Here is a 22407-nt window from a genome sequence, read left to right on the forward strand (position 1 = left end):
TTGAATTAGATGCTGTTTAAAAGAAAGAACTTTCCTCTTTTTCTCGGTACTGCTTTTGTGCTTTCTTGCACATACTCTTATTGATCAGTCTATATATAAACTTGATATTTGATTTTGTATTTTTTAACAGGACTGTGCTTACTTAAATTGAAAAAAACTATCTTTGACTTTAAACTGTGGACATCTGTCCCTTGGCAGTGTCCTCAGATTTTCAGATGAGTTCTTCAAATGGACGTCTTCAAAGTGTGAAAATTTTCAGTGTTAATGTCATGCAGCAATTGAGAGGAATCTTGTATCTTTCTACTGTGGTAGTTTCCCTAACTCTTACTCTTTGGACTTAGTTGAGCTTTCCCAGCTTTCTGAGTGAACTGGTGAACCAACCAAGTGTGTCTGAAACTTCAAACAGAAAATGGGGAAAAGAATCCTCATTCCTCCCCTGCTGTGGAGTGCTTTTGTTTGTAATCCTGGCCTGCATTTTCCTTTCTGCCGCTTCTCATTTTCTTAGGGATTCCTGAGCAGACAATATATACCCAAACTTTCGCATTAAGTGTGATGTAGGTTGTAGGCTTACCATTCAAGTTTTGATTCCTCCCCCCCCCGCCCTGCTCCCAGATCAGGAAAGTGCTGGTAAAGTTCTTGTAGATCATTGCACTGCTGCTTGAGTAAAGTGGCTTTCTTGTTTGGTTGGTTTTTGCTATGCATATATGGTACTTTAATTAAGTCAGTTCTTTGTCATCATGCTTGTAAGAAATGTTCTTGTTCACCAAGAGATCTAGATACATGCAGTTTTCCTTAAAAATGGAAAACAGCACTAATGCAACAGTAGTACTTCACTCTGAAAGTAAAAATTAACACTCTTAACATAATATTGGAATTCACGACTCAGTTACATTTACTTAATTACCTGTCCAAATAATTGCTTAGCAAACTACATTTTTAGCACCACAAATAGATTTCAACCTTACCTTGTATTTTTCCTTTTTGTTAATTGTATAAACCAACAATTAATCTTATAGGAGTTTTTTGTTGGTTTGAGGGTTCTTTTTTGTTTTTTTTTCTTTTCTTTTAAGTTTGGGTTGGGTACAGTATTTTTGATTTCACAATGTCATCTCTGGATTAAGTGTTCAAAGAAGAAAACTTAGGTATTATCCAAACTGTCTTATGATATTAATGTTAAGTTTAAATACAATGATCCAGCCAATTGACACACATTCTCATGTTTGTTTTGTCTTGATAATTAAGACCTATATCTTTATTATGTTATAGGAGCGTTTGGGTGTCTTTCCATTTTGAATTCCTGCTTGAATGATAGAAGTATTGATTGTGGTCATCTACTACCTGGAATACTAAAAATCATAATGTCTTGGAAAAATGATAATGAGGACAGCTTTCTCTTTAGCTGGTGGGTGCAACTTTGAAATAATTTAACTTTTTTTTTTAATTTCTAAAACAACACTTTAAAAATACAGGGTAGTTATTAACTCAAACAAAATCAATTTGTAAGTTACAATCGCCATCCACTGCTCTAATATTACATTTTTAAGCCTTTGTAGAACCATATCCCTCAGTTTAATATATCTGTCTTTTAAGTGTCTAATATCTCATACTGAAGAAAATTACCCAAGTGGTTGAAGGCTGGGAAACTAGGAGCTTTCGTAATGCACCTAGATGTCAGTTGTTTTCAAAAGCATTCAGAACTGACCAACTTTTGTTGGTGTTGCTGGATATTCAATTCCAAATTCCGATTGCTATTTAGGTAGCAGAAAGAAAACTTGGATACCAAACTTAGATGTGTGTTTTTTAAAATTCTGGACCTGAAAATATAACTTCGAAAACTTCCAGCAAGGAATGAAAATATACTGAGGTACATGTGTCTTGAGTATGGTGAGAAAAACGCAGGCATCAAAGTCTCAAAATAATGTACACAATTTGGACACTAGAGGGAAATTAGTAACTTAAATGATTATTTTTCTTGCATTGATTTAGTTAAAATTGCTGAATTTCATAGTTTATATAAGTATATTACTTGACCAAATATGTAAATTATACCATTTTAGGAATCCGTATAACATGCAAATGAGCAAGTAGCTTTGTTAATCTGTTTTGTACCTGTTAACTGGCTTATTCAGACTTAGCAGCTAATGTGGCATTCTAACTTTGAAAAACAGAATATCAAAAGCACATGGGGCAGAGCCTGGTGCAAGACTAATTTGTCCAAAGAGGAGGATTGAAGGCAAGAATATAAATACTCGTGTGTACAACATGAAGATATGTAAGCTTTAGTTGTATTTATATTACAGCAATCTGAAAGAAACAAGTGCTCAGTTGCTTGGTTTCAACATAGAGATGATCCGTTACCTTCCCTTGCTGTTGAAGTATTCCACAGCTCCTTTGGCCGATAATGAATGGGACTTTATCATGTGCTCCATGCTGGCTTGGTTAGAGGTAATATGAAAGAGACTATTACTATTGATTGCATTGCAGCTTTTAATAGGGTATTCCTGATGCCCTCTGAACCTACTGGACTGATGCAGGGGAGGGCTAAAAAAAATAGGCTACAAAATAACTAGATTTTTATAATCTTACTGGGCTGTCTGATTGACATTTCATCCTAAATGTTAGAAAGCTTTATGTTAAAAGTTCACCTATCTGTTTACAAAGTGGAATGCTGGATATCAGGACAATACAGTAAAATAAGAAGCTATGCCACATAGCAATTAAATTTGAACAAAGATGCATGAGGATTGCCAAGAGGAATGGAAATCAGAGTGTTCCTAATGGTTCTTTGTTAGATTTTAGCACACAATGGTCTGAGCAGTTTTAACTTTGTTTCATTTAATGTGTGTGTTAACTTTCTAGTACTTTAGAGTAATGATCAATATTAATAGCTTGGTACTCAGCATTTCAAAGGCAACTTATTTTAAAAAGCATCTCGATCAAAATATGGAACTAAGAAAATAAACTCTACCTACCACATGAGTGCTAATGTTGTATCTTCACTTTTGATGTACTTACCTTTTTAGATTATTCCCTGCATATGGCCGGGACATAGTCAGCTTAGCAAAAATTTGACACAGTGTTAAAAAGAATTGCACAAAAATCCTGTTTTCATCAAGCTTTGACAAAGGTCATGTGTGGCTTTAAAGCACAAGCAATACTATATATCCTATTTATTTTTGTATAATAGATATATAAAAAATATAAAAAGATGAAATTACCTCACTCTTGAGGTAATATGATGTTTAGTAATGGCATTGGTAATTGGAGAATAATTTTCAAATATATCTGCTGTAGGTCTCTATGTTGAAAAATAATATCCCTTTAAGACTAAAGTCTAACATGACATAAAAATTAACTGGTTGAAAAGCAGTATCTGCATTTTAATATCTAACTGATCACATGAAACATCAAAATTATATTCTAACAATGTTAGAAAAAAAGTCAGAGTAAACAGCTGACGACTACTTTATTAATCAAATAAAGATACAGAATCTCTCACCCTGTAGCTACTTTTTTTATTATAGTGCCCTCTGTCACCACACACTTATAAGGGCAGGCTGGAAACTTCCATGTGGCCTTTCTTGGTCTCAGGATTAATCTTCTTACTTATGCTGTATGTGCCTCAAAACTGTATTTTTTTTATTTAAAAAACTAGTCAATTTCCTTTCACAGTTTGGAAATACAAGTATGACATTGGTATGGCTTTTATGTTTGGGAGAGAAAAGCGAGAGCACTTCATGTACCAATTTTGGCTCACTTGGCTGCAGAAGTGCTACAGATAAGCTACAGCTGTGTACATTTCGATTTGAATCCACTTGGTGGCAGTTTCTTTCTGTCATTATAAAGAAGGTCATATAAGGGAGGCAATCCAGGACTCTAAATGTTGTTGAGACTTGGAAATTCATTTCACTAAGTCTTACTAAAGTGCAGATTACATTTTTAAACTTTTTTTTTCTTTTTTTTTTTCCTCCAGGGAGTCCCCCAAGTAATTTTAAAATGGTCTTAGCAATTGAGTCTTCTTTGAAATTACACTTTCTGGTATAGACAGGGAATGTGAAACAGATACCTTGAAGTAAATTTATGGTTAAGAAATCTTCCTCTTATTTTTTTCCTCCTAGACAACAAGTGAAAACTGTTCGCTTTATCATGTCCCGCTTGTGCAGATTTTTGCTTGTGTCAGTTGTGACTTGGCATCGGCCCTTAGTGCTTACTTTGAAGCTGCAGCTCCTGAAACTACTGAAAACCTTCCTGTGAACTTGATCAGTGAATGGAAGGAATTCTTTTCTGAGGGAATTCACAATTTGCTATTACCTCTGTTGGTGAAAGTCACAGGCAAGTATATGGCAAGGAGGGTAATAGTGGTACCTGCCAGGCTATTCTGAAATACAACTTGACAGGCTGTGTTTTTGATTTTATAGGAATATTATGTCAACATAGTTTATAAAATCTCACTTTTTTGAACACTTACATGCTAATTAGTAAAGTAATTGCACTTCACATTGTGATTCTTAAGATTAGATGGATTCTGATAAGCGCAGTCTGAGTTGTTCCTAGTAATGGTTGTTTATATCATCCATATGTTCTGTATCACAGCTTGTCTTTCTCTATTTTAAATAGGAGAAACCAAAAACGCTTCTGAAGGCCCTTTTCAGAACTCTGTGTTAACGTCTTTGGGCGAAGCTCTAACTTACATCTCGAAGGACCAGTTGTTGAACCACAAATTGCCAGCAAAGTTTGTTGCAGGCCAGAAAACAAATCTTCCAGATAAACTCCAGACTCTACTAAATACATTATCTCCATTGTTGCTTTTCCGGTCTAGACCCATACAGATTTCTGTCTACCACATGTTGTATAAGTAAGAATCAAAAAATTTTCACTTCTCTCACCTCCTACCCCCTCTGGTGTTTTTTGGTTTTTTTTTTTTGTTGTTTTTTTTTGGGAGGGGGGTGGTTTTTTTAAATGTGCTGTAGAACATGCGCTTGTAGATGTATGTTTAGCAAAGTCATGTTCCATTATGGGAGAAAATCCTTAACTGGGCAGTTTGTGTTCTGTAATGGAGGACATTATATAAAGCTATGAATGGTAAATTTAATTGTAAAAGTAGACTGAGAAATTTTACCACAGTATGTGAAGATATAATTTTATTTTCTCTACCATAGTTACATAGCTATCGTATTATAACTATAAAGCTATTTATTTTTAGCCCCTATTTGAACACTCGTAGGATCCTAGAATGTAAACTGAAATATTCCAGGTTTGATCTGGGTCTGACAGTATTATTAAATAATATGACCTTTTTATTTTCACTAATTTAGATAAGAAAGTGAATAAAAATGTGTAGTATTCTTGTGAACTTCTTGGATATTTCTAATTCCAAAAGAGAGAATACAGAATTTGAAAAATAGTATGTGCATTTGACTGCTCAAAATGCAGATTGTGAGGCAACTGGCTTAAGCATAAGAAGCTAACATTATCTTTCACATATTGCAACTTCATGCCTTAGCATAGCTTTATTCTGATAGAGAAGTTTATTTTAGCATGACTCAAGAAGTGTAAAAGGTCTGGAAAAGAACCGAGCAAGGCTACATGTTTGTTGGCTGTCATTCAGGAACCATCGGTGTACTAGTGACAAGTCTCTTAAAGATTCTGTATTGTTATTAAGGAATAATTGCCATTATTTTATTGCTTATCATCAATGTTGACATTGATAAGCAAAGAACTATGCATCAGATATATAAAAATTGTAAAAATTAAATCTGATTTCTTTTCCATATTTATACAGATTAATGCCTGAATTGCCTAAATTTGATGATGAAGATCTCAAATCTTATGGTGACGAAGAGGAGGAATCAGCATTGTGTGTATTTTTTCCTCAAGTTTTTTTACAACTGTTTTCCATATTTTTAAAATGTGTTACAAGACTTGAGATCTGCAGCAGAGTAGTTGTCTATCAGGAGGTGTTAAAAGAAAAAAAAATAAATGACATGGCTATGACAGTAGGGTCATAAATATTGAAAATATTCAATGTAATTGGTTAAATCTGCCTTTGTGCTAAAACTGGAAACAGTATGTGCAATTGTTTTCTAGTACAGTTACTAGAATAAGTGCAACATACATGCTTTATATTGTAAAACCTTGACAGATTTTTGCTGGACTGCTGTATTCAGAATGTGTCCAGCTGAACAGTGTCTTGAGCCTCCAAAATTGACCTGGGTGTTTTATACAGCTTGAACCTGATAAACAGTTTGAAGACCGAATATGGTAACCATTTAAGAAAAAAAATTCTGTTTTACCTCAGCCCAATGATTAATATCTTTCTTTACTCTGGAGCTGCAAAAGGCTTTTAAATCCAAACCCAACACATTAAGTGATTAGGAGATCCATTGTTCACTTGTTCCTTTGTTGGTGTGTCTTGACAAACAAAGTAAGCAAGCAAACCAGCTGTCCATGATGTAGGTTAAATCAGCTCAGCCATAGACCACTTTTAGATTAAGTGATCAGCATTCAGTTTATATCTGTTTTGAAAGAGGTAAAAACACCAACTGTCCCTTTCAGGAAAAAAAATAAATATCTTAAAATCTAGCACTAATGTGTGAATTTGAAAGTAAATTTTCTTGTAATAAAAGGCCCCTTTTATGTTCTACATACACGGCTTTACTAACATGACTTTTCTAGGAAAGCTGTAAATGTAAATTCAATTAATGCTCTGCTCAAGTTTTGAGTTTACTATGCCAGATAACATTTTTTCCATAGATCACCTCCAGCAGCTCTTATGTCTGTCCTGGCCACTCAAGAACTCTTGCTAGAAAACATACTGGAATGCATTCCAGTTGGAGAATTTGCAGTTATTCAGCCCCTGAGCGATGAGTTCTGCCTTGTCCTGGGATATCTTCTCACTTGGAAGTTAACATTAGCTTTCTTCAAAGCAGCTTCTTCTCAGGTATATGCTCAGAGTCTTTTCCTTTTAACTGAATTTCTTAACATACTTATTTCGTTTGAATCTTGGAAGTTTCATCCTGCCTTTTTATTCTTTTAATTACCTATCTTCCTACCTCTTGTTTTTGTCCAATTAGTGGAATTCTGAAAGCATCAATAGACTTAGATTTCTGCACTGCAATAGTTAAGGATGGTAGTATTAAGAGTAATAAAGAACTAAGATCCATTAATAGATTCTTTCTTGCATTTTCAAACAAGCTTGCTACATTTTATGATCTTCTTATCATTCAAAATGGTGCAGAGAACTAAATCACTCATCTAAACACTTGTTCTGAATGACAGTCTTGCTTTTCTTCCTTTAAAGAAGATACTTGTATTATTTGCAGAGTAAGCTGTATTTGTTAAGTCTCATCTGTATTGCGTGCTTTTTTTTTTTTTTTTTTTTTTTTTGGTAACACTATCAGCTGCGAGTTCTCTACTCACAATACCTTAGAAGAACTAAAAGCTTGAATAAATTGCTTTATCACTTGTTCAGGCTTATGCCTGAGAACCCTGTCTCTTCTGGGCCAACTTCAGAAGTTCCATATATAGACACAAAAACCTTCTTTACGGAAGAGCTTCATCTAGATGTCAAAGGTTAGTAAAAATTGTATTTGTGCATTTGAGAGAGGTATTGCTGAAGTTTAAATATGCTTTTCTGCTTAAAAATACATATTTAGAAAATCTTGAATCTTATAAAATAGATACACACACACAAATACATACATATGTTTAAAAATCTTTTGCTAACACTCCCCATTTGAAGCATAACCAAAATTGAAATGTTTATCAGAAAAATCAAGAAACAAAAAACAAAACAGGAAATGCTTAGATTATTCCCTTAAGGCAGAAAGAATACATTGCTACTACCTAAATCCTGAATGTATGCAAAGATTACAAAATACTAAAAATTTGTGACCTATTCTGGGACTTCTCCATTGCTTCTAGACATTTTTTTTATGCTAGATGGTATTTCTTTTTTTTTCTCCTTCTATTATAATACATAAATAAAACCAAATTAAAAATATATTTTAATGTATTTTTGAAATGTTTGAGATGTGAAATTGTGTTGTTTCATCATCCTGTTCAGAAGACCCAGTTAATCAACCATAATGAGAGACGATATGCTGGTTTTTTTTAGCTGAGAAATAGAAAAAGAGAATGTTTTTAAAGTTACTTCACTGAAATTGTCATTTTATGTACTTGTATAGATGTAAACAAGGATAGTGAGTTTCCATTTCTTAATTTTTCGCTTGAACATCACTGTGTGTTGCAGAACAATTTATCTGGATGACAGTAAGAATTACTAACACAACATCCCAAGGGAAGGATTTCCCTTATCTCTTTATGCACTTCTATAGAACACTGCAACCTCAAACGTGCTCCAAACATCTTATTGTTTGCTGACTGCAAAGTGAGCATTTTCTAATTTCTAGAATATAAAATTATTCTTGATTTCTGTTAGTCCATGTAGAGTTCATTTCTATATTAGAAGATGAATTTCCAGTTGTGAAGTATTAGCCTAAGAAACAAAGAAACTGGACTGATGGAGAAAGGCAGATTGAAACAAGCACTTACAGTAGCAGATATAGAAGGAGCATGTACATGAAGTTCCAGTTACCACAGTTACGTTGGTATTAAAATTTTTGTATGTGGTGTGGAGGAACCAACATTTTGTCACTAATGCGTTAAGAGTATTTCAACATCCTTTCTTTCCCTTCTAGGGACAGGAGTCCTGTCATCTCAGATTCCGCACTTGGCCTGCTCTGTCTACCACATAACACTGAAAGACTTGCCAGCCATGGTCAGGCTCTGGTGGAATAGCTGTGAGAAACGTGTCTTCAATGTTGTAGATAAATTTACAAGCAAATATGTCAGCAGCGTGCTTTCTTCACAGGAAATCACTTCTGTTCAGAATAGCACACAGTTACTTAGTGGCATGATGGTTAGTAAGACTTTTTGAGCTTTTCTTGATTTACTTTAGTGTTTTTGTAAACATTTTGAGAAATATTACTTCTTGGAACCAGACTGTATTACAGTGTTTTATATGATTGCATTTTTTTTGTTCTAAATGACTGATGAAAACATAATTTAGCTTGGTATTGATATATTGATGTTTATTAATATTCTGTTTGGAAAAAAAAATAGAAAAGAATGGGTTTTATGATGTTGGAGAAGTTGAGGTGGTACATGGAAGATACTGCTGTCAATATAGTTTTTGGTTTATTAAAAAATTTAATCAATCAGTAGATTGAAAAATGGCTGGTAGTGTCTTTTTGGTTTGCCAAGATATGAGTGGATTTTTGTTTTCTTTGAGAATTGTTTTCCCGGTCCAAGGAAATTATTTAGTGTGTGTAGTAAAGTATTTATGGCTTTTATTTATTTATACACACACACAGACACACACACACATATATATATATATATATATATGAAAAAAAAAAGACTGGAGATGGTGTATACGTCTGGAGTTTTTTAATATGTACATTTTTTTTTCATAGGTAAAAGCTCGGTCTGCAGCACGGGAAGTCATTGCTACCTATTCAGTTGAAGATATATTTATTGAACTAATAATACAGCTTCCATCAAATTACCCCCTGGGATCCATAACAGTTGAGAGTGGAAAGAGGGTTGGTGTGGCTGTACAGCAATGGCGCAATTGGATGCTACAGTTAAGCACATATCTTACACATCAGGTGTGTTTAGAGAAAGCCCCTAGTTTTGAAAACTTAAGAGTCCTGATAATAGAAAAATGCAGTATTATTGAGATCTGTATAGTGGATCTCATCAGTAGATCTCAAAGGACTTCATAAAATTGGTCACTGTTACCATCTGCTTTTCTCCAGCTGCTGAAACAGGTAAAGTGATCACCCTAACAAGTCCTGTTAAATCCATAGCCAAAGTTGAAAATTTAGATGTCAAGACATGGGCCAGTGTTTGCCCCATGTGGCAATGCCATCTCTAACTATAATTTGGACAGCACCCCCCTCTCAAAAACCCACCCAAACAAACCAAAAACCGACTAAAACCCAGGATATTAAATTCTCTAAAAGATTGGTGGTTGCTGAAGTTGCATCATCTGTGGCTAGAACAAAACAAAACAGTGACTGAAAACTTTAAAATCCCCTTTTAAGTGCTCCTAAGTGCATTCTTTTCATTGTGATGAATGCTTGCATTTTTGTAGATTAGAGTATCATCTGTATTTCGTGTGTTGGCTTTATAAATTATTCACTGCATATATTGTATATAACTTCAGATTGTAAAGCCTTCAGGCTTTGTTTCCTTCATGTGCTTGTGAATAACAGTAAGAATATTCTGAAGGAATTCTACAGTATTAACAGTTCTTTTCCCTCTGTTAGAATGGAAGTATTATGGATGGCTTATCTTTGTGGAAAAATAACGTGGATAAACGTTTTGAGGGCATTGAAGATTGCATGATCTGTTTTTCAGTCATTCATGGTTCCAACTATTCTCTTCCTAAAAAAGCTTGCAGAACATGCAAGAAAAAGTTTCATTCAGCTTGCTTGGTAAGTACGTAGACTAAATCTTTTTAAATAGGCAAAATATCCATTTATAGTTTGAATGAGGAACTTCTATTGTAATACTAGCAATTCTACATTATGTCACTGGAGTATCTGGGATTAACTGAACTCATAAATTATTTGCATAGATTTTGTCCTAAGCTGTAAGGGCATGTAATGAGAGAGGGGTTGCTACACTTCACAGATAATAATATCTGTTTTGTGTTCACTAAGACATAAGCCATTACATCTATGTAGGGTGTGGCAACAGCATCTTGTTATCAGCTCAGATACGGGAATAGAAAAGGTTAAATTTAATTTATGCAGCATGCTTTCAAGTAAACCATGCTGATCTGGATAATTAACATTTAACTATATCCAAGTCATCATAGGCATTGGTTGTATGGTTACAGAGTATACTGGAACAGGTTGGCATCTGTGTGGCTGTACAGTGAAGGAATTATTGCTGCTTTAAAAACACTAGCTTTTCATCCTAAAATGAGACTGGATGAGAATTCCTGTGTGTTAGGTTTTTTAGAATAAAACTTCAGTATTCTGTGTATGTGTGTAATATCTGTGTGTGTGTATATATATACATGCATACATACACAAGTGGAAAGGTTTTTTTTTTACTGTTTCTTGTTGTTTTTTAAAGTGTAGTTAATGTTCTGGTAGTTATATTCATTGGCAAATAATGGTTATTATTGGTGATAAACCAGTGTTCCTGATGCTCAGCTTGCATTTGTATATTAAACAGTTGTATTTCTCTTTCAGTACAAATGGTTCACATCCAGCAACAAGTCCACCTGTCCACTCTGTCGAGAGACATTTTTCTGAAGTAAAATGGTCTTTCTTCTTTCTGTGAGTAAGGATATAAATGAAGAGGAGACAATAAACTGTATGTTGAAAAAAGCTAACTACTTGGAAATAATGTCAGTTACTTTAAATGCTTGACTAGTGGGATATGACGCATATTTACCTCTGGACTGTTTTTTGTAAGTTTGAAGATTCTTCTTTGATATAAAGAAACATATAAGAATAATTTATTTAAATTTGTATATTTTTAAAGATATTGAGATATATTAAAAACTCAGAAATAATGCAGAATTATGTCTGAAAAGTGGTGTTTAAGCCACAGTGTAGTTGATTAAAACCTCTTATTTTAGGTATATTCTAACGTGGTGTTACGCACTTAACCCAGGTCATGCCTCTTAACAGGTGAATTTAACATAGGTGGTATAAAGACTTGATTTCTGATTGTAGTGCGTTCATAATAGTTCCTCTTATGGGGAAAAAAAAAGAATGTTGTTGCTGTTAGACATTAAGACGTGGAACTGGGTGATAACCTTCTGTTAAAGCATAAAATTTAAACATAGCATGCTCTAAATTAACATGTTTATAAACTGAGCTTTCACCTTTAACAGTCTCATTTTCCCAAAACCCCTCAGCCATCCAGCACCTTAAAACCATGAAAACTCAGAAGCCCAAGTAAGTAGAGAGAGTACAATCATTCCTGCATGACAACGAAAAACACTACCTATTTATTGCTGATTGGCTTTTAAAGAGAAGGCATACGCACTGATCGATTCTTGTTTTCATTATTTCAGTTAACGTCTTCGTTAGCTGGCAAATTAACTATCACTGAATGTACGTTGTACTTCCATGGTCCCATAATAATAATGACTCTAAGTGAACATGACAGATGTATCAGAATTTAATAGTCTTCAACTATACATTTTTTTCATGCTTTTTTTTTTAACAGCAGTAGCATACTAATATTTTCTAACTTGGATGGTATTTGTGGTGGATTTCTTTGAAAAGTCAATAAAAGGGAGGGAATAAATGAATTTTGTCAGTCTCTGTAGTCTCTTCCTCTGTGTGATAAACTTTCAGAAATTAATAGTATAAATTTTCAGATGCTGAGTTTATAGCATATTCAATTGGCTGTACCTCAACAGCTATTTTCTTTTCTTTCTTTTTTTTTTTTTGATTCTGTTTGTTTTCTCAAAGTTGGTCCCTTTTGAGGTGACAGCTCTAGAAATGATTTTTAGCTGTTGATAACTTGAGTCTGTATTTTTAACAGGTAACACTGGGCTTCCAGAGGAGAAATTTCTTGACATTTTTTGAGAAAGAGAGAATGGAAATGATTTAAAACTGGTATTGAAAAGGCCTAGCTGAAAACACAGATTAAGGAGCAAGCTGTATTGTTTCCTAGCTACTGATACTAAAACTCCAGGATTGTTTCCATTGCATCACTTTATTATTCTAAATTACTTCTTTGCAAGTTCAATAACTGATTTGAAGGCCAGTTGTGGTTAACCAGGTATTGCTTGAAAAGAACCATCCTAAACTCTTCTAGCAGACCTTAACTTGCAAATTGTCTGTTAGGAACAGCCATGTGAAGAGCTTTTGTTTTGGTTCTGCTAGAACAGAGAAGTGCAGGCACTTGCAAAGCAGCAGTGTGTCTTTCGACACTGGTACTTGCTGACAGAGTAGTGCCTAGGGGTCTGGGTGAGCAGAATTTTTGCTTTCTTCCTGGTAAGTTTGACACTACATAGAAAGTCTGTACTTGCCTGCAGCTTATTCTCATGCATATTGAATGCAGGAGTATGCTTCCCAAAACTCTTCAGAAAGCATCGCTTTCTTTGGTCTTGTAGAAGGGAACAGGTGTGCCCTGGCAAATGCTAAGTGTATGTATGTGCAGGATGATGGGAGCATAATAGGAATCACTTCTTACAGAACTCACCTGTGTTCTTAATTGGATTGCATTTTGACAAGTGCTTCCACTAAAGTTGCAAGCAGACAGCTGAAGCCAGGAGAATTGACTCATGATTTATTAAAGTGGACGCATATAATTTCCTTGTCTAAATATCCAGTTGTTAGGTAGTCTAGTGCAATCGTTCTTTGTTGAAAGCATGTTGGTTTATTACACTTTTTGTTCTGATTTTCATTATTCTGTCCTTTATAATTTAAAACTGCATACACTGTTGAGCATTGTGATCTACTGTGACAGATGACTGCCTGTTTTATCTCTGATTACCTCTTTTAAAACTAATTCTTTAGTTATAACTAAAAGCTACACAGATTTAATTAAAACTTCCTTTTGATAAACCTGTAGTTTGATTCTATTACATGTTTTGACTGAATCTTAAAATCTTATTTGATGTTACTACTTTTGCTCAGCAACCTAACTTTGTTAGCCAAAATGGTTAACAGCATAAAACTTATAGTGGTCTAAGGACGACAGCATTTTGATTCATTCAAACAGCCCTGCAGCTATGATTATAACCTCAAAAACTATGATTCTACCTTAAAAAGCAAAATTGCTAAGCATAAAACCTCTTGTCATGGTTTAACCCCAGCCAGCAACTAAGCACCACGCAGCCACTCACTCGCTCACCCCATCCAGTGGGATGGGGGAGAAAATCGGGGGAAAAAAAAAAGTAAACCTTGCGGGTTGAGATAAGAACAGTTTAATAGAACAGAAAAGAAGAAACTAATAATGATAATGATAACACTAATAAAATGACAACAGTAGTAATAAAAGGATTGGAATGTACAAATGATGCACAGGGCAATTGCTCACCACCCGTCGATCGACACCCAGCCAGTCCCTGAGCGATTCCCTGCCCCTACTTCCCCGTTCCTATACTAGATGTGATGTCCCATGGTATGGAATACACTGGCCAGTTTGGGTCAGGTGCCCTGGCTGTGTCCTGTGCCAACTTCTTGTGCCCCTCCAGCTTTCTCGCTGGCTGGGCATGAGAAGCTGAAAAATCCTTGACTATAGTCTAAACACTACTGAGCAACAACTGAAAACATCAGTGTTATCAACATTCTTTGCATACTGAACTCAAAACATAGCACCATACCAGCTACTAGGAAGACAGTTAACTCTATCCCAGCTGAAACCAGGACACCTCTTCTCCTTACAGTTTTGTAGGGGAAAACTAACAAAAAAAAAAAGTGTGGCTTAGCAGAGGGGTCTGCCATCAAGTCAAAAAGGGTCTAGAAGTAGGAAGCAGTCAAATTGAAATATGACTTCTCAGAATTGACTAGTTGGTAAGCTGCAAGAACAAAACTTTGCTTAAACTCTTCAGTGGAAAACTGTGGGAACACGTTATTTCACAGACGGTCACAAAGTTTCCTCTCAGTTTCTCGACTTTGACATTCCTTAGACAAGTTATGCAGAAGGTAAGAATCAACAAAGTCCTGAGTCTAGCCTCAATTTAGTCAATGAAATGCATTTTTTTTTTTAGCCTCAGTAGTTTCAAGTACTAGAATTTCTTGTATATAGTAAAGATGTCAAGTAACATCCTTAATATGACTGCATCTTCCCTTTAAACCTTCCTACTGTGCATTTGTGTTGACATTCATGTTTATCTATATAAAAACAAATTGACAGAAAAGTTACTGAAGGGGATGCATTAGATGTGTTTGAATTGTTGAATTGCAGTGTTGCTCTTCACTGGTTGTCTAAGCTGGGGAATGGTGACTCTTAGGATGTAAAACAATCACCACTGCACACTTCCTGCAAACCTACCCTTTTTGTATTTTCTTCAGGATGGTATAAGGAACAACTCTTATGCCAGACCAATATAAGTTGACTTTTGACCAGTATGAGTCAAAAGTAGCTTCCCACATTCCTTTGCAGTAAAATACCTCAGATAGACTAGCTAGGTTCGCAGTCAAGTGTTTCTGCTCACAGTGCCTCCACTTCTTATGTGTTATTCTGCCTCTCCAAAAACTCCTTTTTTTTTTCAAGCTCCTAGGTAAGTTTTTTGGGTGGTCAGCTCAAAACATGGAAGAACTTTTAATGTTTGTGCAAGCTGGAGAATTACAGTCATAAGTTTAGTTCTGAAGTCTTAAATGGAGCAGTCTTTTCAGTGCATCCTACAAGAAAACGCCTGTGACCTTAGTCCTCAGAGAGGAGCTAGCTAATGGTTTATAACATCACTTGACACAAACCCTTAAAGGTCAGTTTCTTTGAAAGCATTCTCCCAGACAGCACTACTTGTGCTGCATACTAGACTGTCTACTTTTGTGCTGCATGTGAGCAAAACATCTTCCTCACAGGACTGTGCCTACCACACAGCACATGCCTCAATGCCACTGGGGCAACGCTGTATTAGAACCTTCTGTGGGCACTGGGAGGGGGAGGAGGCTGCAGAGGAAAGCTCTTTGTTGGGATCTGGTGGTCAGGAAATAGCTTCCTATTTTGGATAGTGATTTTGAGGGAGGACTTTTCCACTTTTCTACTTACAGTCATTGTTTTCAGCTACCCAGTAACTAGCCTTTTTAATATCTCATATGCTTTTTTCCCCCCCCCTTAATATCTTTCCATGGATGAGAACTCTTTATCTAATCTACAGTACTCCATAGTAGTACCCTCCTTGTAAAATGGCATAAAAGAGAGCAGTCACCACAATGTTGCCTAGAAGACTGCAGGAGAGTAATAGCTTGCCTTTGTCCCACCTCTTGAGATACACTTACTGCATCTTTGTATTCAGAAGTACGCTGTTTCCTTACAATAGAAACAAACTCAGTAATTGTGCCTTAGATGTGTAAAGTGCCTGATATTACATCAAAATGAGTAACACTGATTCCAAGTATTCATTTGATATAGACTAGCTGTTAAAACAGGAAGAATTATATCAAGTACATTATTTTAATAAGCCACAATGACAAGTATACAAATATGTATTTATAGAGGAAAAGGTCTTTAGTGCTTAAGTGCAAATGCAACAAGGTAGGGTATTTCAGTTTCCCCACAACTGTCCTGAGAAAGCCAGAAGACAACTGTGCCTTTGACAGCAGGTAAGAGCTAGTTAACATCCAGAATAATCATAATAAATAACAGAGTCTTGCTTAGTTTCACTGCAGTAGTCAGTAACTGAGGATGCACCTTAAGAGGATGAAAATCTTGGCTTAAAAATTGATTTGACAGCTTCAGTACTCTGTTCAACCTTCTGTGTGCCTAGTATCTGGAAGGGGAAGAGCAGTTATCAAGACTTCCTAAATTTGAGGATAGTAAGCATCTCTTGTCCAGCTTGCCTGGAAAGTACTCGTGTGCCTTCTAAGCCACCTTTCTTCATTGTTTCCAGAATTTCATCTGTAATTGAAAGTGTAGTGTTATAACTGAGTTTATATAGAAATCAGCTATAAAAGGCAGTGCTAATGTATCTGCCAAACGTAAGCTATAAAGCAAAGATTATAAACTGTATCCTATTACTCTTTCAGACAGTAGCTTTTATGCAAAGTAGCCTTCCACCAGGAACAAATAAAGTTTACAATTTACTAACTGAAGTTCTGTATTTTGGTATTACTTATAGCAATGAACGATTCAGATATGAAGCTAACTTGTAGGAGAAACTGAAATTTGTAGCACCATCTCCCAAAAGCTGCCTGTCAATGAAGTGTGAAAGAATAGTCTTTCTTCTTGAAACTACTTGGTAATGTATAGCCATTAATTAATTAGATCAGAAGAAGCAAGTCCGAATCTTTTCTGTACACGTGTCAAAATGAAAGACATCACATTTCCAACTAAAGGCTTTTGCCTTTTAAGTTTACAACACCATTGTCTTTCATGAGAAAGGGTTGGCCTGGCTTTGTTACTTGGTTCAGAAGATATACAGTCACCTTTCAGACTTAGAACTGAAGTCTTGCAGAGCTGCTGGCGTCGGGACCTAGATATTACCATTTTCTAAACAGGCTTAGGAAGTCCTTAGTTTTGGTAAGTTTGCTTCTATTTTTTGGTCTAGCTCACCGTACACTGGATGCACAAGGCATGAATTCAGAAAAAGGATTCCAAGAGGCATCAGGTTATGTAAAAGTCCCTCTGTAGATTAGACACCCCCACAAACTTAAAAGATGAGAAACACAGGACTTCACAGAGATGCCATGGTTTGTATGAAGCATGCAGATACACTCTAGCCTTCTACAGCATTTCTAATACATGCTGTCAATCTTCAGTTAGTTGCTATTGTCACATGTTAGATTCAACTGATGTTATGTATTACTTTTTCTTGTTTACTTAAGTCTGATAACCTAGAGAACAGTGCTGTGATCAATATTTTGTTTAATACAGTGTTAAATCTGGTTTGACACATTTAAGGATCCAAAGAAAGTGACCACCTGGATTATTTTCTTTAATTGTGACCAAGTAGAATAATCCTCCTGGTGAAAGTAGGTCTGGTACTAATGGAAAAACTCTATCCATTACTTCTCTGCCCTTTCTGCCACCAGCCCAGGATGCCTCTATTCCACAGCCTTCCACCTAGGAAGAATGAAAGCAAATATTGTCATAATACAGAATGCTAGAAGTGTCAGTGGTACTTATAAGAGAAACATCACCATAATCTCTAGCTTTGGGCATCTGCCATTAGAAATCTGACGACTTTGATTCAGCAGATTATAGTTTATGCAATAAAATTACTTCCAAGACTACTTCCTACATGATGAACACACTACTTTTGTTTCAAATTCTATTCTTAAACTGAATTAAAAGAGCTACATTTTGTCATGTGCTTTGTATGTATTTTCTTGTAATGTTTCACGAGTTTGGTCGCCAAGTGGAAGGTGGCCAGAAAACTGTTTAAGTGTTCATGGATCAAATTCTGAGAGTAGGAGTCTGCAGAAGCAGAGGATATTTATTTTGCAGGGAACAAACGCATTTTCCATTGAAAGTCTTCTATAAGAACACCTTAGCATGCCTAACAAAAGTCTTACATGGTTTATACTTGATGGAGAAACTAGGTATTGAGAAGCAGCAGCTAGCAATCCTTATTCCCATGTAGTCTTTTAAGCAACTCTAGTAAATCATTTTCACTAAAACAGTGCTGGTCCTACAACATCCTTTACAATTTCAAAAAAACCCTGGACTTTTCAGACCAGAGCTTATTGGAGTTACCACCTCTCCTATGACAGTAGAAATGCCATTTTTATTGTGTATTTCAAATGTTTCCTACCTCTTCAGAAGGTGTTACCACGTATGGTGGATTAAATAGCAGTAGATCAACCTTCCCATTTAATCTTGGAGACAGTCCTTTGACCTATAGATGAAGTACATGATTCTTTGGTTGTTGTGTTTGTTTTGGGTTTTTTTGTTTGTTTTTTTTTAACAAAGAATGCAAACATTTTGTAAAAATACAGTTACCTAGTACTGGATGTTCTGAGCATTTCAGCCTGACTCAGGAATACTAAGCTTGACTTTCTATGTGCAAGAGAAGCATCAAGAAGGACCCGTGCATAGCAGAACAATTTGAATAGTCTTTAGACTATGTTATGTAAGAGCAAGAGACACATATGTGGACACAAAGGTAGTACCTTATTCTTTCTCAGTTCAGAATTTAAGTTAGATATAAAAGAATTTTGCATTTATCATCAGTTATCATTTGTTACCCCAAATGGCCAATCTGTAACAACCACAGTTCGGTTCCCAAGTACGAGCACTTGTTCATCCATTTTAGATCACATTTATTGTTGCCTATCTTCATCATCTTTTATAAACATATATATTCAGGGCATTTTAAATATGTTGCTAAAGAGATGAGAAACTTGGCTTTTCTCCATACCAAATTTTGTAAGAAATAAAAAGTAACAACATCCACAGCTCCTAATTAAATCAGAAAGAGCTGAGAACCAAGAACTGCATAGCATTAGAGGAAGGGCTACGATAATGTCAGGTCAGTGCCGGGTTCCTTGTGCAGCATTTTCCAAACTACATCATCTGTTTTTTTAAACCAATTCAATGAGTTTTTAAAGCTTAAATTTGAATTTTAGAACTTGAGTAGTTTGTTTTTCCCTTCTTTCAGAAACACTTTGGCATTTTGTTATTTTCTTTTTGTCATCCATGCTTATTAAGAGAATGTTTGTTCTAGACTTCATGGTTACTTTTCAGTATCTCTAATAAGTATTAAAAAATTACAAAAACTATGAAGATATTATTGAAACATCTAACTTACCAAGTCAGTAATGACTGGCTGAAGGTGAACATTGTTAAGCAGAGCTGTCTCCAGTGTACAGTAAGCTGCCATGGGGTTGATATCTGTACATCTAAAAGCAAAATACTACAAAGTGTAAGTAACTGGCTACTGTATCTGGAAGTTTAACCCTGTGAACCACATGCTAATTTATGTACTCTCAATGAAGATATCTTTTCCAGCATCCTTTACTTGCAAGTAAATAGCAAAAACAGCCAGTGAATTACAATGTATCAGCAGCTTAACCATTCAACACTACACTGGAGGATGTAATGACTGACTGAAAGCTGAAGCATAGGATTTCTTTTTCAACAGTAGCTCTGCATAAGCATATATGCGTATAAGTCTCTAATAAAACTGAGTTACTGCCAACACCCAGGTAGCTAATGTTATGTCATCAGACCTCAGTAAGACTAGTCAGTGGCTAAAATTTAGGATTCAAACCAGCAAACACAAGTGTAAGTTTAGCAATTTGTCTAAGTAGGAAGAGGGAATTCTAGTCGTGCCGCTACTTAATTGTTACAGAACCTGAAGTAAATAGTTCAGGCTTTCTTTGCTTTGACTTCTACAGCTGTAGAATTAAGCTAATGTTTCTTTGTGAAAAGAATAGTTTTTAAAATGTGAAAATGAAAAGTATATATGTGAAGGCCAAGTATTTATTCTTGCATGCAACAGTTTAAGTGCTATTATACTTACATGTACAGTGCACTGGATCCAATAATGGAAGAAGCTAGAAATGTTGAAACCACACCAGACCCAGATCCTATTTCAAGGCAGATCTCAACCCTAACGAGAGAAAACTTTGGATGACTTATTTGTAATGTATAAGAGCACCTGCAACAGACACAGAATCGGTCAAGACAGGATTATGAAACCTGCTGCCCTTCTCCCAAACATGCTCAAACACTTGCTGGTCCTACGGCCCTCAAAGCCCACCCTATGTCGTCCGTTCCGCGATGGCTGCCAGGCCTACTGGTGCCCATACAGACAATTCCTGGTTATCACAAGCCACTTTGGGAAACATTTATGTTTCTCCCGTGCCTAACATGAACGTTTCCATTAACTACACGGTCTCAGCAGCACAGGCAACATTTCTACAGCATCTATTACAGGTTTATTGCAGCAAGACAGAACTCCAACAGAGGTTACGGGGAAGATCACCACAAAGCCACGGAAGGAAAGCAGGACTCGAGTGCAGAATGCCTCGGGAGAGTTTCAGCCAGCTCCGGACGAACAGCAGCGGCAGGCAGTTTCAGAATAAAACCACTCGTTAAGATTAGCTCCTTCGGCGGTTTCTAGAGCGGTTACAGTCACGCAGACACGCTTCAGCCCGGGAGACGACACCGGGCAGCGACCTGCGCAGCCCTGCAACCCCCACAGCTTCTTCCGGGCCGGGACGCCGGCGTTTTACCGCCTGCCGCGCCCCCACCGAGGCAGGCATCGGCCCTCCGCGCCGCAGCCGAGGCGCAGCTCCCCCGGGGTGCCACCCGCAGCCGAGGAGCAGGGGCCGACGCCGCCCCGGGAGGAGCCGCGGGCCCGGCCCTGCCGAGCTCCCCTCCGCCCGCCCCGCTGGCGGCGGGAAGGCGCCACCCACCTCCCTCGGGGGCCCGAAACCCGGCTACCGGCCGCGGGACGCTCCGTCGCGGGGCTCGGCGCCCCCTCCCCAGCGTGCCCTCCCCGCCGCCGCCGCCTACCGAGCCTGCCTGAGGCGGGCGGCGTCCCGCTCCAGAGCGTCCAGCAGCAGGAAGGTGTCCTCGGCCGGCTCGTACACATCCCGGAACGGCCCCTGCGGCCCCACGTGCTCGTACCGCGGGGTAGGGAGCGGCGGCGGAGCCGCCATCGCTTCCCGCGGCGCGCATGCGCGGGCGCGCCCGCCCCGGCTGAGGGAGGGGGCGGGGCCAAGAGCTCTCGCGCGGCGCTCTGACGCCGCGAGAGGAAAGCGTGTGCCCGCCGGGGGGGGGGGCGGGGCGGGGGAGCGCCGCGGCACTCGCGCCACTGATACCGCCAATGGGAGGGCGCCGGCGTGGCCCCGCCCCGAAGGCGGGTCTAACGGCTGTTGGCCACGCCCTAGGGCGGTGGCGGTGGCGGCGTCGGCGGCGTCGTTGGCCTCGTTGTTAGCGGAATTCAGGCGGTAAGTTCCGGTGAAAACCGCCGTTCTCAGTGGAGTTCCAACGTCGGGTTTCATCGTGCTGATTCCATTGGTCCAACGTTAAAAACCTTCTCTAAATCTGCGTAAGTGTGCAGAGCGACCCCTGCAGTAGGCGGCCTGGCCGTCCATGAAGATGGATGTGACGGGGACCTGCTACTCTGGGTTTTGTGTCAGTATTGTTGTGTCAGCTTCCCAAATTAATTGCTTTTCCATCATGAGAAGTACCACCTTTGCGTGGTGAGTTAGCAGGAAGCCAAACAGAAGAGGTGCTGAGGAGGTTTCTAATGGCAGTTCTACAGCAAAGCACACAGGGGAAAGACTGATGTTGACACTCAACTTAAATGAAGCTCTTTCTTTCCAGTTACAAAAGAATATATTTCTGTGATTCTTTGCCAGCAACACTTGACAGCATCATTGGGTCCAACTCTGTGAACTCCGGAATTCAAAGAAAAATGAGGCTCTGCAAAACTAAGAATTGAGGGGAAATTTCAAGGCACAGATCAGATTAATAATTTGCTCTACGCAACAAAACACAAATGAGCAAACAAATTCTGATCAAAAGCAGGAGAGAGAGGTGTACGAGTTCTAATTCCCACAAAACGTCTGTGTTCAATTACTAATGCACTGAACACTCAAATTCTGAGAGTGAGATGCATGTCTAGGTCAATGAAGGAAAAGGGTGATGCTAATAAGCAGGCCAGAATCTTAAAACATTATTTTTATAATAATTTCAAAGAACATCAGTTTTGGGAAAAGAATAATAAAAAAAAAAAAAGAACAA

The 22407-nt window shown here is 37.5% G+C and overlaps 2 protein-coding genes across 9 annotated transcripts in view; one reads left to right on the forward strand and one right to left on the reverse strand.

The window, feature by feature from the left end:
- LTN1 (listerin E3 ubiquitin protein ligase 1) overlaps positions 1–13607 on the forward strand; it is a 33269-nt gene extending 19662 nt beyond the window's left edge. For 5 of the 6 annotated variants that reach the window (XM_075033858.1, XM_075033860.1, XM_075033859.1 and 2 more), the window contains 11 exons: positions 1267–1402; positions 2301–2445; positions 4119–4332; positions 4618–4855; positions 5783–5857; positions 6754–6940; positions 7401–7572; positions 8700–8920; positions 9477–9671; positions 10335–10502; positions 11271–13607. In XM_075033858.1, the coding sequence (XP_074889959.1) occupies positions 1267–1402; positions 2301–2445; positions 4119–4332; positions 4618–4855; positions 5783–5857; positions 6754–6940; positions 7401–7572; positions 8700–8920; positions 9477–9671; positions 10335–10502; positions 11271–11333 (1814 nt within the window). In that variant the 3' untranslated portion in view covers positions 11334–13607. The remainder of the gene's footprint in view (positions 1–1266; positions 1403–2300; positions 2446–4118; positions 4333–4617; positions 4856–5782; positions 5858–6753; positions 6941–7400; positions 7573–8699; positions 8921–9476; positions 9672–10334; positions 10503–11270) is intronic. The other variant, XM_075033861.1, reaches the window with a different exon arrangement.
- A 346-nt stretch (positions 13608–13953) lies between these two features.
- On the reverse strand, positions 13954–21344 carry HEMK2 (HemK methyltransferase 2, ETF1 glutamine and histone H4 lysine). 3 transcript variants are annotated; one of them, XM_075033875.1, is made up of 6 exons: positions 21181–21344; positions 20174–20263; positions 19460–19550; positions 18464–18547; positions 17631–17772; positions 13954–16608 (listed from the first exon to the last, which is right to left on the reverse strand). In XM_075033875.1, exons 1-6 carry the CDS (start codon positions 21315–21317, stop codon positions 16502–16504), a joined length of 651 nt encoding a protein of 216 aa, XP_074889976.1. In that variant the 5' UTR covers positions 21318–21344; the 3' UTR covers positions 13954–16501. The 3 variants fall into 3 exon arrangements, with proteins under 3 accessions (XP_074889976.1, XP_074889975.1, XP_074889977.1); XM_075033874.1 differs by having other exon boundaries at positions 21172–21344; XM_075033876.1 differs by lacking the exon at positions 18464–18547 and having other exon boundaries at positions 21172–21344.
- Between the last annotated feature and the right edge of the window lie 1063 nt (positions 21345–22407).

This window comes from Buteo buteo, chromosome 8, assembly GCF_964188355.1.
Source record: "Buteo buteo chromosome 8, bButBut1.hap1.1, whole genome shotgun sequence".
Lineage (NCBI taxonomy): Eukaryota > Metazoa > Chordata > Aves > Accipitriformes > Accipitridae > Buteo > Buteo buteo.

Excerpts from the sequence above, each read along its gene's own strand:
- HEMK2 (XM_075033874.1), bottom strand. The coding sequence starts at position 21,317 with ATGGCGGCTCCGCCGCCGCTCCCTACCCCGCGGTACGAGCACGTGGGG. Across the intron at positions 19,551-20,173 it reads GGATCCAGTGCACTGTACAT|ATGTACAGATATCAACCCCA; the intron begins GTAAGTATAATA and ends TTTTGCTTTTAG. Across the intron at positions 17,773-18,463 it reads TGGTAACACCTTCTGAAGAG|GTGGAAGGCTGTGGAATAGA; the intron begins GTAGGAAACATT and ends CATTCTTCCTAG.